General features: G+C 39.9%; 2 protein-coding genes across 4 annotated transcripts; one reads left to right on the forward strand and one right to left on the reverse strand.

The window, feature by feature from the left end:
• The first annotated feature begins 321 nt into the window (after positions 1–321).
• Positions 322–4,157, forward strand: LOC146498928 (uncharacterized). Its single transcript, XM_085137153.1, has 4 exons — positions 322–562; positions 1,708–2,877; positions 3,442–3,527; positions 3,644–4,157. The coding sequence occupies exons 1-3, from the start codon at positions 525–527 to the stop codon at positions 3,494–3,496; spliced, it is 1,263 nt and encodes a 420-aa protein (XP_084993279.1). The 5' UTR covers positions 322–524; the 3' UTR covers positions 3,497–3,527; positions 3,644–4,157.
• A 546-nt stretch (positions 4,158–4,703) lies between these two features.
• On the reverse strand, positions 4,704–13,001 carry LOC146498929 (uncharacterized). Of its 3 annotated transcripts, none has more exons than XM_085137146.1 (16): positions 12,864–13,001; positions 12,670–12,797; positions 10,760–10,918; positions 10,508–10,549; positions 9,613–9,731; positions 9,003–9,177; positions 8,788–8,913; positions 8,458–8,501; positions 8,292–8,361; positions 7,955–8,169; positions 7,258–7,438; positions 7,005–7,088; positions 6,151–6,296; positions 5,791–6,029; positions 5,596–5,705; positions 4,704–5,429 (listed from the first exon to the last, which is right to left on the reverse strand). In XM_085137146.1, exons 2-16 carry the CDS (start codon positions 12,790–12,792, stop codon positions 5,280–5,282), a joined length of 1,983 nt encoding a protein of 660 aa, XP_084993272.1. In that variant the 5' UTR covers positions 12,793–12,797; positions 12,864–13,001; the 3' UTR covers positions 4,704–5,279. The 3 variants fall into 3 exon arrangements, with proteins under 3 accessions (XP_084993272.1, XP_084993273.1, XP_084993271.1); XM_085137147.1 differs by having other exon boundaries at positions 12,670–12,726; positions 12,864–12,999; XM_085137145.1 differs by having other exon boundaries at positions 12,670–13,000.
• Between the last annotated feature and the right edge of the window lie 750 nt (positions 13,002–13,751).

Consider the following 13,751-nt stretch of genomic DNA (forward strand, 5'->3'; position numbering starts at 1 on the left):
GTCCTTACATACTGCATCAGTATTGTCATAACTCAGTCACTCAGATTCGGAGATTGGCAAAGCTGAAGAGAATTTCACAGCAAATCTATAGTAGAATATTAAAAAATTGAATACTGCAGTTCTCAAGCACTTCCAATATTAACTTGAAGTAAAACTAATTTCATCTATGCTTCCCCTGTTACTACACTTAACATACTTTTAATGAGGAAAAGCTCTCAGTATATGTACCAGTACTCCTATCATGCACTTAAACATTTAGTGACATTTACTCATTTTGAACTTTGTGGAGCATTTTTACTATTTAAGTTAACCTGCATTATATAAAGATGTAAGTTTCAGTGCACATACCTTTGGTTTGTGGTTTTTCAGGTCATGTGACACTCTTTAATAGTGGAGGGAGGAGCAATTCATTTCATCTAAGTAAAGTGTGCAGACACAGAAAACACACAGCTAGAGTCTGAGACAATCTGGGAGTAGTGAGTAGTAGCAGAGTTCATCATGGATAAAAGAATACTTTGCTGGATATGTCTGCTGGCATATTTTCAGACATCTTCGGCACAAAGTAAGTGTTTATTGCAAGTTATAGCATTGTTTGTACTTTCTTATATTAGACAGCTTTAGAGGAGTGATTCAACTACAACAAATGTAGTACAATACTAAAACAAAATGATAATAGCACAGACTCCACAAAATATTAATAATCAGGTTTTTTTAAACTGCAGTACTGAGAGCAAAATTTTGGTTACCTCCGAGAACATACATCCTGGGATCACTGGAATGCACAAACTCCTGGAGAATGAACACTTGTGGTGTTCATTCTCCAGTGATCCCATCCCAGTGATCCCTAGAGCACCTTGGATGCTCTAGTCATATTGTTACAATTTAATAAACACAAATAAGTTGGGGAATTTATTTGTGTTTATTAAATTGTAATAACAATGGATTGCATTTATATAGCGCTTTTCGGGACCCCTCAAAGCGCTTTACAATACCACTATTCATTCACTCTCACATTCATACACTGGTGAAGGCAAGCTACAGTTGTAGCCACAGCTGCCCTGGGGCAGACTGACAGAGGCGAGGCTGCCATATTGCGCCATCGGCCCCTCTGGCCAACACCAGTAGGCGGCAGGTGAAGTGTCTTGCCCAAGGACACAACGACCGAGACTGTCCAAGCCGGGGCTCGAACCGGCAACCTTCTGATTACAAGACGAACACCCAACTCTTGAGCCACGATCGCCCCAATATGACTAGAGCACCTTGGATGAGTAGGTTTAATGACAGTTTATTCAACTGTAACATTGGATTGGGTGTATGATATATGTAATGATATGGCATATAAAACCCATTTTCAGTTCATGTTTTTTAGAAATCAAATTTTCTGTCTACAGATGGCTTCTTTGAAACTAAGTGAAGTTAAATATTTTCATGCTCTGCTGACCACACAGCACATATTCAAGATAAAGCTTAACATGTTCAATAAAGCTTACCTTAAGTTAGTGCTTCTAAGCTTATACTTGAAACTCCTGTCAATATCAAATGATTGCATGGAATGACTTTGAGTTGCTACTAAGATTAGTAGACAGATTATTTTCTGTCGAGTTTTTTGGAGAGGGGCCAGCAGTCTGTGGCTGTTACTGAAATTATGGGCTGAAAGTTTCATCGTGTTAAGTCATTCTAATCTGCGCTTAACTCACTGTCTTTAAGCAACTACAACTGCAGCACCAACCACTACAACTGCAGCACCAGCAACCATAACTGCAGCGCCAACCACTACAACTGCAGCACCAACAACAACCACTACAACTGCAGCACCAGCAACCATAACTGCAGCGCCAACCACTACAACTGCAGCACCAACAACAACCACTACAACTGCAGCACCAGCAACCATAACTGCAGCGCCAACCACTACAACTGCACCAACAACCACTACAACTGCAACACTAACCGCAACTGCAGCACCAACCACACCTGCATCACCAACAACAACTGCAGCACCAACAACCACTACAACTGCAGCACCAGCAACCATAACTGCAGCTCCATTCACTACAACTGCACCACCAACAACAACCACTACAACTGCAGCACCAGCAACCATAACTGCAGCGCCATTCACTACAACTGCACCACCAACAACAACCACTACAACTGCAGCACCAGCAACCATAACTGCAGCGCCAACCACTACAACTGCAGCACCAACAACAACCACAACTGCAGCACCAGCAACCATAACTGCAGCGCCAACCACTACAACTGCACCAACAACCACTACAACTGCAACACTAACCGCAACTGCAGCACCAACCACACCTGCATCACCAACAACAACTGCAGCACCAACAACCACTACAACTGCAGCACCAGCAACCATAACTGCAGCGCCATTCACTACAACTGCACCACCAACAACAACCACTACAACTGCAGCACCAGCAACCATAACTGCACCAGTAACAACAACTACAGCACCAACAACCACACCCACAACACTAACCACCACTACAACTGCAGCCCCAACCACAACTGCAGCACCAACCACCACTACAACTATAACACCAACCACAGCTGCAGCACCAGCAACCCCAACTGCAGCACCAACGACTACAACTACAGCACCAACCACAACTGCAGCACCAACCACCACAACTGCAGCACCAACCACTACAACTACAACACCAACCACAACTGCAGCACAAACCACTACAACTACAGCACCAACCACCACCACCACAACTGCACCACCAACCACCACTACAACTACAGCACCAACAACCACAACTGCAGCGCCAACCACTACAACTACAACTCCAACTACAACTGCAGCACAAAGCACCACAACCCCTACAGAAGGGTCAACCACCATTCAAAGTATGTGATTTCAATTAATTCAGAAAAGTACTCAATGTGTGCAACAGTTTCTCTTCCTACCTTCTGTTGTCCTTCCAACATTCACACTCTAATACGAGGGTGGGAAACTCCAGGCCTCAAGGGTTGAAGTCCTGCAGGTTTTAGATATCACCCTGGTCAACACACTGGAATCAAATGATTAGTTCATTACCAGGCCACTGCAGAATTTCAAGACATGGTGAGGAGGTAATTTAGCCATTTAAATTAGCTGCGGTGGATCTAAAACCCGCAGGACACCAGCACTTGAGGCCTGGAGTTCCCCCACCCAGGGTTGGACTGGGACAAAAAAACGGCCTAGGCATTTTGACTAGAGACCGGCCCACAAAGTACTATAGGAAAAGCCATAAAGGCTCAAACGCTGTTGTGACTCCTGGTTTCATCTAAAAATCTAAAAATGTTATTGTGTAATTGTTTCAGTATTGAGGGAAATGTGCCTTATAGCAATAATCAAATGCATTTTATGATGTATAATGGCTTTACACTTACCAATTATACTGTTAAAATTCTTTTTTTCAATTCCAACAGGCCCACAAGCACTTGCACATCTAAAGATAAGGATGACTACATACGGACAGGTTAGCAATGCAACCATCATTGCCCTTCTTGAACAGGTATAGCTATATCTTAAAGTTTGCTTCGTACATTCTTGACTTATCAGTAATTTCACACACACAAATTATGTCTTAAAAATTCAAATGTTTGACCTTTGTGTTTTCTTTCCATTTAGTTTCTTAACACCAAGGTCCTGAATGGAATACCCCACCTTCTCTCTGTGACAAACATTAAAAAAGTTGGAGCATAAAAATTGAATGTGGACACAAGTCAAAAATGGAAATATGAAGGCAAGAGTTTAACAGTGAGTTAGTAGATTTTTTTCAACATAATCCAGAGCGGCAGTTTGCCTCAGTCGCTTCATCATATCCTGAATGATGAGTACATTGGTGTGAGAAGGAGACATCAGCTGTGCTGCAGTGGTCGACAACCAGATGGGCTTGGATTGCTCTGTGACTGTATGAAACCTAAACCTGGGTGAAAGCAGATCATATTTAAATATCAATCCCCTTACATGATCATTTCTGAAATTATATCAAACTGCAGAAACACAATACTGTAGCTCCCATGAATTACAAATGCGCTTTTGGTTTATCATCTTGCAAAGTACAATAGGTATCTCAAACCAGGCAGCTGGCTAATAATTTCAATACTTCTCCTTTTTTAGACCAAAAGAAGCAGATGTCACTGACGAAATGGTGACTAGGAAATCAAATAGTTTATATGTTTTGAAACAAAAATTATTTTATTTATTGGTTACATGTTTTAGTAATATCACTTATGAGTCATTTAAAAGTACAGATCCGGAAGAGCATTCAGCTTTAATTGTACTGCACACACAGCTTGGCCTCTGAGAAAGTGGGTGACACTCAGTGGGTGAGAATTCCACAGGTGTTGAAAGGTGTTAGCTTACTGCTCACCGTGTCAATAGATTTTAATTAAATTTCCATAACAGATTCTTGTTAACTCAGCTTTTCCACATGGAAAACAAGGAAAATTATTACCGTTGGTGCATAAATACTGCACCTTAATAAAGAAAATAAATCAGTTTTCAGATATTGCTGACCAACACCACACTTTTTTACTGTTTTTCAGAATTTGTTTTTGTATGTCTGCTGATTTGTACTGCACTTTAAACTGTGACTAAATTTTACAAACTTGTCACTCCTGCTACTAAAGTCTCATATACACAGAAATATCTGATTCTGATTATTCTGAATAAAGAGATATAACCATTTGTAATGGCCATTCTTTGTATCATTTATTCTTTCAGAATTCTTTTTAAATGAAACTTTATTCAACTTGTGAATTAAAAGCAGATTTATACCCATATACAGAATATCAAGAACAGCTGTTAGAAAATACAAGAGAAAGTGAAAACATAGCTTGCTATTCAACGTTAAATGTGCTCTTCGTAAGTGCCATTTTAATAACTAGTGAAAGAAAACACATACCTTATCTGCATCAACAAATAAACTCAACATGGATCCATCAACTCTGACTTGGCCCTGCCAAAAATATCTAAGACCTTGTGGGTTGAGTACCATTCCTTCCCGTTCTTTTAAAATACATGATTCTACTTATCAAAAAATGCGCATAGGTTCTATTATAAACACTACACAGTTTAAAACCATCAGACTCTGAGGTCTTTACAAAATACAAACACTGGTCTAATCTACAGCATCGTGTCACCAGCATCAAAGAGCACACAGAGCAAATTGCGTCCTTTTAGTCATGTTGTTAACATCACACAGAAACATTTAATCTCCAGTGAGAGGGAATTCTCTTCATAATCTCATCATCACTTCTCTTCAGTTGTCCTCTCCGTCTCGCAGCACTTTATGCACAGCTCTGTTTAACAGGGCCAGCAGGTCCACAGCTCCAGCCACTCCCCTTGGCAGGTAGAGCTCCAGAGAAGAGGAGGCGGCATGAGGCAGGCGCACATCTAGCATGCTGGCATCCTGAAAAAAAAGGAACGGTGAGGGAAATGTGACAAAGTTTCATCTCTAGACAAAGGAAAAGGAGCTATATTTTATCATCTTGGATAGTTGATGCTGGTGGTGATTCTTGTGAATTTGAATCATAATTAAAGGCAGGATTTTAAGGATTTTTATGTTAAACACCAACCTGAGAGTAAAAACACAGAGAGATGGATCTGGGGAAGCCAAGAGGAGGCAAACGGTCAGCTCCTGTGATGAAGGTGAGGAGGTCTTCAAAGGAAAACTCTGCCTTGCCATCTGATTGTGCAAACAGAGACATATTTTATCTAACCTGAAACACTAGGAGCATCTTTATTCTTTCCACCACACCCTCCAACCTTACCACGCACTAAAGTGAGGATTGTTTCCCAGTGTCCAGCTGTGACCTCCTCATCTGCCCTCAGCTGGGCGTCTGAAGTGCTAAAGCTGATGGTAAAAAGCTGCTTGAACTCCTCCAGACTCAGAGGCTGCTGCGGTGCACTCATAACTGGGGCAAAAATTTCCCAGTGGGACTGAACCATGTCCCACAGCCCACCACAGCTATTCAGCCCCTCAGTAAACTGGGAGATCATTTTAGTCACCCTGAAGGACAGCAAGTGGATGAAATTAAACTTTTGTATTTAGAAAGGGCAACATTTGCATGTAGCTCAAGTTGAAACTGTCGACACCATGTGTAGGATGTACGCATTTGTGTGTGCCCTACCTGTCGTAGATGTAGTGTTTTACCAGGCGACTATAAATGGCTGGTATTTCATCAGAGTTGGCTGAACAGATCTCAGGGATCCCACAGCGTGACACCCAGTCGCACAGACTGGGAGACAGCAGCTTTACATCAGTACAACTATGTAGCTGTGAGAGCAGAGGAACATCATTTGTGTGCGGAGCACAGAAGGTGATTATGTACACAGGACTGAGGGTTTAATACAGAGAAGAGTTTAAAGGTGAGAAAAAAAAAACTGCCATACAAACAGTTCATCATTCTACAGCTGAAGGCAGAAACAAGATGATGTTATTCAGCACTGTAATTATGCTACAGTCACATTAGGAAACCACTACAATTGCCAGGTATGTGCAGTGATCTCATCAAAATGGTTACTTAAGACAGGGACCAGGTCTGTGACCTGTGTTCAAAGGGACTATCACACATCAGGAGGGTGATTGAATGGCAGTAAGATGCAGTCTGCTATCAGACTGTATTGAATAGCGTCATTTGGCAGTTACAAAGTCTTGTCATCTGTTGCTTTCTCTACTACACAGAAACTCACAGTTCCCAGTTTTTCTTAGTGTCCAAGCAGAGCTTCACAAATATGAAAAAGAAATTCCTTCACAAGGTTGTTGCACAACCAACTTCTGGGCAACCAGTGGGTTGGTGCAGCTATGAGGTTGCCATCCAATTTTTTACTCCAGTGGGACCGATGTTTATGTACTTTATATAACTGGTTTATATTAAAATCATCATTATCCAAACTAACCATGTATAATAACACAGGTACAGCAGTATATCAAGTTTTTAAATATGTTACAATTAGAGTTGTGAGTTTTCTTCTTGTGTGCTACCTCTTTCAGTTGGATTTGGACTTCGGTATCAATAATGTCCCGCCAGTTGAAGTCTTCTAATGTTATACTGTGGCAACACATCACCTGTGACAGTAAAATAAGCCATACAGACAAAGATTGTGCTGGTAATACCTGACACAGCTACAGGGCATCAGAAAAAGTAATCTAATATCACATTCGCAAAGAATAGGCAATACTGTATGACAAATTCTTGTAGTGCCTACACTAGCACACATTCAGTTAAGGACTCTACCTGATACAATGCAGGGTGAAGGCAACAAAGTCCAGGCCCACCCTGAGCCAGTGACCAGCCAGTGAGAACCCCAGCTTCATAGTACTTCCTCTCTTCAAGAGCTGTGAAGTTGCAGGTCATGAACAGACTTCCTGGAAGACCCTCAAACACACAGCTGTGCTGCAGCTCCAGCAGAATCAGCCTGCATGAGAAGAAATGTAGACATGAATTAACAAACGACACCTTTATGCTTTGGTGTTTTGGCGGAAACCTCTTTCAGAAGAACTGAGAATATTTCTCTCAGAATGGTGGAGCACCAAAACAAACAAAAACGAAACCTAGATGCCATTATTATGTCATTCATCAAAGAAAAAAAAAAATTGTATTACTGTAAATACCATCTGTTCACATATTTGGGGTTTTGGATGGTTGATGAGCATTTGGCACAATTTTCACATTGTTTACTGCAGCCCCAAAATGTATAGAATATGATCCTATTACAGACTACATGCTACCAGAAGGTGGTCCATGTGGAAATCTTTTTGTAAGCCAGTTTTCCAATTACAAAAAAAAAAGTGAATATTAAATCTTGATGAAATTCATACAGTTATGTTGGATTAGAGTTTGAATAAATTAGCTTCAGTATAGAAAACCATACGACTTATTTTATGCCAGAGGCCATCAGCTCCAGCAATAGTTTCAGGGAAATGGTGAGGACCTGAAAAACTCTCCGACAGGGGCCTCGTGGCCGTCGGGCTCTTCTCCACTGAAGGAGATAACAGGCGTCGCCCTGAAGCAGAAGTCGGGCCTCCTCACCACCTCCAGAGCGCCGTGGAGTAGATCTGTCCGCCTCACCTGGATGTGAGTTTTCAGTCCTGGATCTACGTTCTCCTGTCTGAACGCTCTCAGGATGGTGTCCAGGTCGACAGTGGACTGCACACAAAAGATGCAAGTTTAACAGGAGACAAAGATAATAATAATAATAATAATAATAATAATAATACTACAAACTGAATTTAGGATTGACTTTTTTATGTTTTATCCTCCAAACTCACCTTCTTTGTATCCCTGCAGATGTGAGGCTGGACTATTAGCTCACTTTTACCATCTTGGCAGCTGTCTGTGCTGTCCCCCCAAAACACACACAAATTCAGATAATGCAGCTATTTAGTTTGTCAGTAATCATTTCTAAATGTGTATTCACAGGAAATGTTTTCTTGCCTTTTTACCACAAGTGTCTCACTTGCTGACCCTTCAGATTCTGTCTGTAAGGAGAAGAAAACTTTATAAACTACAGACAAAATGGAGGGAGACTGAGCAAAGCTAAAGCTGATTGGAGAAATAAACGAAATAATTAAAGATCCCGTGTTCCCCAGCTCACAGGAACAAGGCGTCCAGTTTTTTTAACAGAAGCCAAATGACCTTTAAACTGAATCTTAACACACAAAGTTGTCTTTATGGCTTTTGAAATATAAAAAAAATGTATCAAATCCAAGTCCTACTTTTATAATGATCACATCAGGGTATTAGTAATGAAGCAGCAGTAGTTACCTCTGAGTAGTCGTGGTGGCTCAGGATATATAAAGTACCATGTTCAGAGATCCTGAGGACCTGCTCTCCAGTCCAGCCCTCTGAAGGGGTGTCAGGGACAAACAGCGCTCTGGAGCTCTGCACACACTGGAAACAACCAACACATTCAGAAATGTTCTGTGTACTAAAATGAACAGACTTTAAGACACCTCAGGCAGAACACATCTCACACCCACCTGCAGATATGTAAATGAAAACTTTTGTCCTGCCTGTTTTACAAAGTGCCCCTGAAAGAGCATCGCCAGTCGACCCTTCACCTGAGTGGCTGACCAGCTGTGGTCAATGGTGATGCGAGCAGTCATTACCACGGCTTCCAGAGCTGCTTGGTCTTTATTCTTTGGAACTATTTGTCTGGAAGAACAGAAAATAACATTTACTTCACTGAAAAATGTTATGAATAGTAGAGTAGATTCAAACTGAGCTATGTAAACACCTTTTATTGCCACAATCATCGCTTCAGAAACAGTGGGAGCTACTCAAACATTCACTGACCTAAAATGGCATTTTGAATCAGATTTTATGGTATTCTGGTCATTGGATTAAAAATAAATAAATAAATAAATAAATAAATAAAAATCACAGGGCAGTGAAGGCACAATTTGCAAATCAAGTGGACAATATTCTGATTAATCTCGGTTCTTTGAAAAGTCAGAGGAATCATCAGAGGGGGTCCATGCGTATCCACACCACATACCAATGCCAATACCAATCTAAAATTTCTACCAATACCTTCCTTATTAGTATTGTTGGTTAGTAAGGGCTATTCTTTCCTACATAAACACTCACCTGTCCAGCTGTGACATAGAGTGACCTCTGGGTAAACAGACCACATCTTTAACCACCAGTCTTTTCTTCTGAGGAATCAGTCTCTTCCATTTGAGATGACCAGCTTTGTTAGAATATGGCTGAAATACACAGCGTTACATGTTGGATTCACGAACAGGAGAATATCCTAAAGTAGCAATGGGGCAAAACTGTGCAGGAAATGGGAAATATGGTTTCCATTTTGCCAGAAAATAAAGTTTGTAAAAACTGATTGAACTTTGATTAAAAAGCTTAAATCGTTGATGATAAATAATGTGCTGGAGACTGAAGTTAACATTTTTCTGACACTGCGCAAAAAGATGAACAGATTCATCAATATTAAGGTCAAGCCTACAATAAAAATAAAAATATAAAGTAGTAGTAGTAATGTAGAGAGAAAAAGTTTTTTTTAATACACTTGAAAGTGTGAATATTTTCTGAAGGAAATTTTATTTCAATCTTATGATGTCTAATTCAGTTTTTCACCAAATCCAGCTCCATCCCCATATATCAAAATACACTTTGAATAATATAATATAAAGAAAAAGCTATTGTCCACCTGGTTTGGGATGAAAAACCAATTTCATATAATACAGACGTTAACCAATGTTAGGGAGGCAATTTAAGATCCTTGAGGGGACTGTTGTTCTGATTTGGTGTGAACTGATTTGAATTAACATTGCTGTGCTTTGTTCTAATTCCAGTAGGGGAACTGGACCACTGCACCATATAGTTATATGCTGTTTGCACTGCTCTCACTGTTTGTATGCAGCATCCCTGCTCTAGAGTCCAGGCTGCAAATCAAATGCCTGAGTCGGTGATATGTTATGAAGAGTCATGACATATCAGTAATGAATAAAGGATCCCCTGACTTTACCATTGCTGGATGACTCTTCGACTTTCTGATAGAAGGAATCGCCTACAGGAAGGAAAAACAAGAAGGGTGAATAAAAACAAGAAATGTGAACTAAAAAAAAATAATACAAATAAGATGAACATGGTAGAGAAGCAATAAAGTAAAGTAAAAGCCCATTCCTGGAGGTCCTGACCAGCTATTTAGCATGGGATGTCTTTTTTTCTACTACAAATTTCTTACAAAGTGGTTTATAACTTCTGCCTTATTACTAACCTCCAGCTCTATCTCTACTTCTTGTTTGCAGCCCACAGCAGAGCACTGAGGTTCTTCCTGGTCTGGGGAATCTGTTTCAGCCTGGTGTCTGGGTTGAGTTTGGACCTGCAGCTCAGGGGCTTCCTCTGAGTCGGAGAACAGAGGACTCGCCATGTATCGCTGTGTACAAGAGGAGGACAAGGAGCTGGCTTATTATGTATGAGCACACGAATGATGCAACAAACGAATATGTGAGTCCGCATCATTAACCATCAGGCAGCAAAACACCATTGTTGTTTTGAATACATGAGTAGTAGTTTCAACATTGTGGAGCCACTACAACATCAGAACAATTCAGCTCACCGCAATGATTAGAGCTGATTAATCACAGTGATTTGAAATTGTAGCTTTGGCTCTGGTTCAGTTTTGCTTGATTGAACAGTTTCAGTGATGTATCTGAAGCATATTAGATCATGTTGTGGCTTGTAGTCTAACATGGTGCTTTTTGCTTGACAGGTTTGACAACAGATTGTTATTTAGCTGTACCAACAGAATTTCATCAATTTTATATCAGAAATTCTTGAGAGAGTAGTAGTAAAGCTAATCATCTACAGAGAAATGACTTATCTGAAGAGTTTCGGTCAGGTTTCAGAGCTTATCAGAGCACAGAAACAGCTTCAGCAATGGTTACAAATGGTGGCCTCTGACAGTGGACTCATCTCTGTGCTTGTCCGGCTAGAACAGATTGATACTGTTGACCATAAGATTTTATTACACCAATGAGAACATGCAGTGGATATTAAAGGTACTGCGCTTTCTTTGTTGTTGAATGCAACGTTAAAATAAGTTCTTTAAAAAGCAGAAAAATTATTTAATGATGGCAAACGCGTCGTGGGATTGTCTGTGTTAGTTCAGTGAGAATTATTTGCAAAGAAAACAATTTTCACTTGCAGTCAATAATTAATGTCTGCATTATTATTTTCTTAGATTCAAACAAAGTTATAGCAGAAGTGCTGCCACGTGTTTGGCCAGAAAGAGAGTACCAATTTGTTTATTTGGTAGTTCAATGAAAATCTTCAGTTAGTTAAGAGTGAGAAGAAAAAAAATGTGCGTTTACGTGATTGATGATGATTGTTGTCTTCCCATTCATTTACCATTCATTTTCTCTGTTGTACCATTATAGGGTCTACCTTACAATATAAAAAGCATCTAGGGGCGACTGTTGTTATGATTTTGCACTGTATAAATAAAATTGAAGATGAAGATGTCTTGTTGATGCTAGAGGTGAGAAAGCTTATGGGCTACAGGAGCAAAAGTCCACACCAGGTGCCACTCTTATCAGCTAAGACCAGGAAACTGAGGCCACGATTTCCATGGTCCCAGAAAGATTCAGGAACAGAAGATTGGAAAAATGTATGCATGTATGATGTAGGAGACATCTTCTAACACATTTGGTGCACTTGGTACCAACTGAGAAAAAGCCACCTACTGGGATGTGGTAGAACAAGAGATTTGAATCACGAGTGTAGCTGACAAATCTGCAGCAATTATGTTGTTGAAAAATGCCATGAAAGCAGTTCTAAATTGAAAAAGGGTTTCCATCCCAGTACCAGCAAGGTGCAAGTGAAAGTGAAGTCTGAATGGAAACGCAGAACAACATCTATACATCTACAGTTCTACATACAAAGTAAAACCAAACAGGTTTGGTGAGTATCTAAAACAATACCTCTCTGTACTGTCTAGAAGTAGGATGTCGACCCTTTAAGGTGTATTTATATGTTAGTTCTGAGGTTAGTCAAAAGATATTGGATCTGATTATGATATACCACCACTCTGCACATCATATGAGCTTTAAAAAGTTTCCTGATGGGGTCAGCACTATTTATCAATCACACATAATGTCTTGTAGTGGAGTATTTAAAAAGACACACCTGGTGAACGCTGTGTTCCTCCTCTTCCTCCTGTGTTATCAAGACTTTACAAGGCTCCTTTGAAGAAAACACTTTCATTTCAATGTTTTCTTTAATGACCAGTGACTTCTTCTCACACGCCATCCTTCCTAAAATGACACCGTTTACGGTATCTAACCTTTGCTTGTGCTTTATTTTATCCTTATTCTTATTACCTCTTTTTTGCAGGCTTCTTGTGACTCAAAGCTGATTTCATGCTAATTAAGTGTTATCTTGCTTAGCTGAGAGGCTACCACCAAACATCTAAACAGGTGAAGTTTCATTACCTCAAGCTGCAACCTATCAGTCTAAAGCTGTGGTTGGCTCACAGTTGTGCTCTCAGGCTGTGATTGGTCGTGTGGATAATCTAGAAGCTGATATTTGTGGGAGTTCTGTTCAAAAACAGTGTGACCTTTGAAAGGACGGTTTGGGTATAGGAAATGAATTACTGCGGTACCACGTGTGAAACAAAATAAAAAATGAATTGAAAAAAAGCTCTGCCTGATTCAAAAGTAGCTTTAGAAGTACAACATGTGGCCCAAGCAATGCCACTTTGTCTCTGTAGACCTTGAAGGAGACTTGTCCTCAAGTTATAGACACTGTCATGAGAAAAGGTCACTAATCATGCTATCCTAAGAATTTCTTTCATCATAAGGCTGATTATTAAAATACTGCTCTTAAAGCTATCATGCCATTATTAACAAAAACATTCATTTACCTTATTAAAATATAGACTGCAAGGAGAAAGTCTGTAACACATTATTTCAGAATCCATATTTTTATTTCCTTCTTTAAAATGATTATTCAGGCTTAATTTTCATTCACTTCAACTTTCCTGTTAAAAGTACTGCAAAAATTAATTGTTACAACATGTAAGTTTACAAGGAAGACGTTTCAGGACCTTTGATTTGAAACAGTGTAAAATAACAGCTAAAACATCATAAAGAAATTACTTGGGCTCAAGCGTGCGCTTTGGTAGCAGGTACTAGGAAACAATGATTCCATATCTAATTATGTTTATTCATTTCACTGAGACTAATCAGCAGGATCAAAAACTGAATATT

This window comes from Neolamprologus multifasciatus, chromosome 17 (genome assembly GCF_963576455.1).
Source record: "Neolamprologus multifasciatus chromosome 17, fNeoMul1.2, whole genome shotgun sequence".
NCBI classification, from domain to species: Eukaryota; Metazoa; Chordata; class Actinopteri; order Cichliformes; family Cichlidae; genus Neolamprologus; species Neolamprologus multifasciatus.

Coding starts and splice junctions, on each gene's coding strand:
- LOC146498928 (XM_085137153.1), top strand. CDS start 525: ATGTCTGCTGGCATATTTTCAGACATCTTCGGCACAAA. Junction 563..1,707: donor TCAGACATCTTCGGCACAAA/GTAAGTGTTTAT, acceptor ACTGTCTTTAAG/CAACTACAACTGCAGCACCA. Junction 2,878..3,441: donor AGGGTCAACCACCATTCAAA/GTATGTGATTTC, acceptor CAATTCCAACAG/GCCCACAAGCACTTGCACAT.
- LOC146498929 (XM_085137146.1), bottom strand. CDS start 12,792: ATGGCGTGTGAGAAGAAGTCACTGGTCATTAAAGAAAACATTGAAATG. Junction 10,550..10,759: donor AAGTAGAGATAGAGCTGGAG/GTTAGTAATAAG, acceptor TCCTTCCTGTAG/GCGATTCCTTCTATCAGAAA. Junction 5,430..5,595: donor CTCTGTGTTTTTACTCTCAG/GTTGGTGTTTAA, acceptor CTTTTTTTTCAG/GATGCCAGCATGCTAGATGT.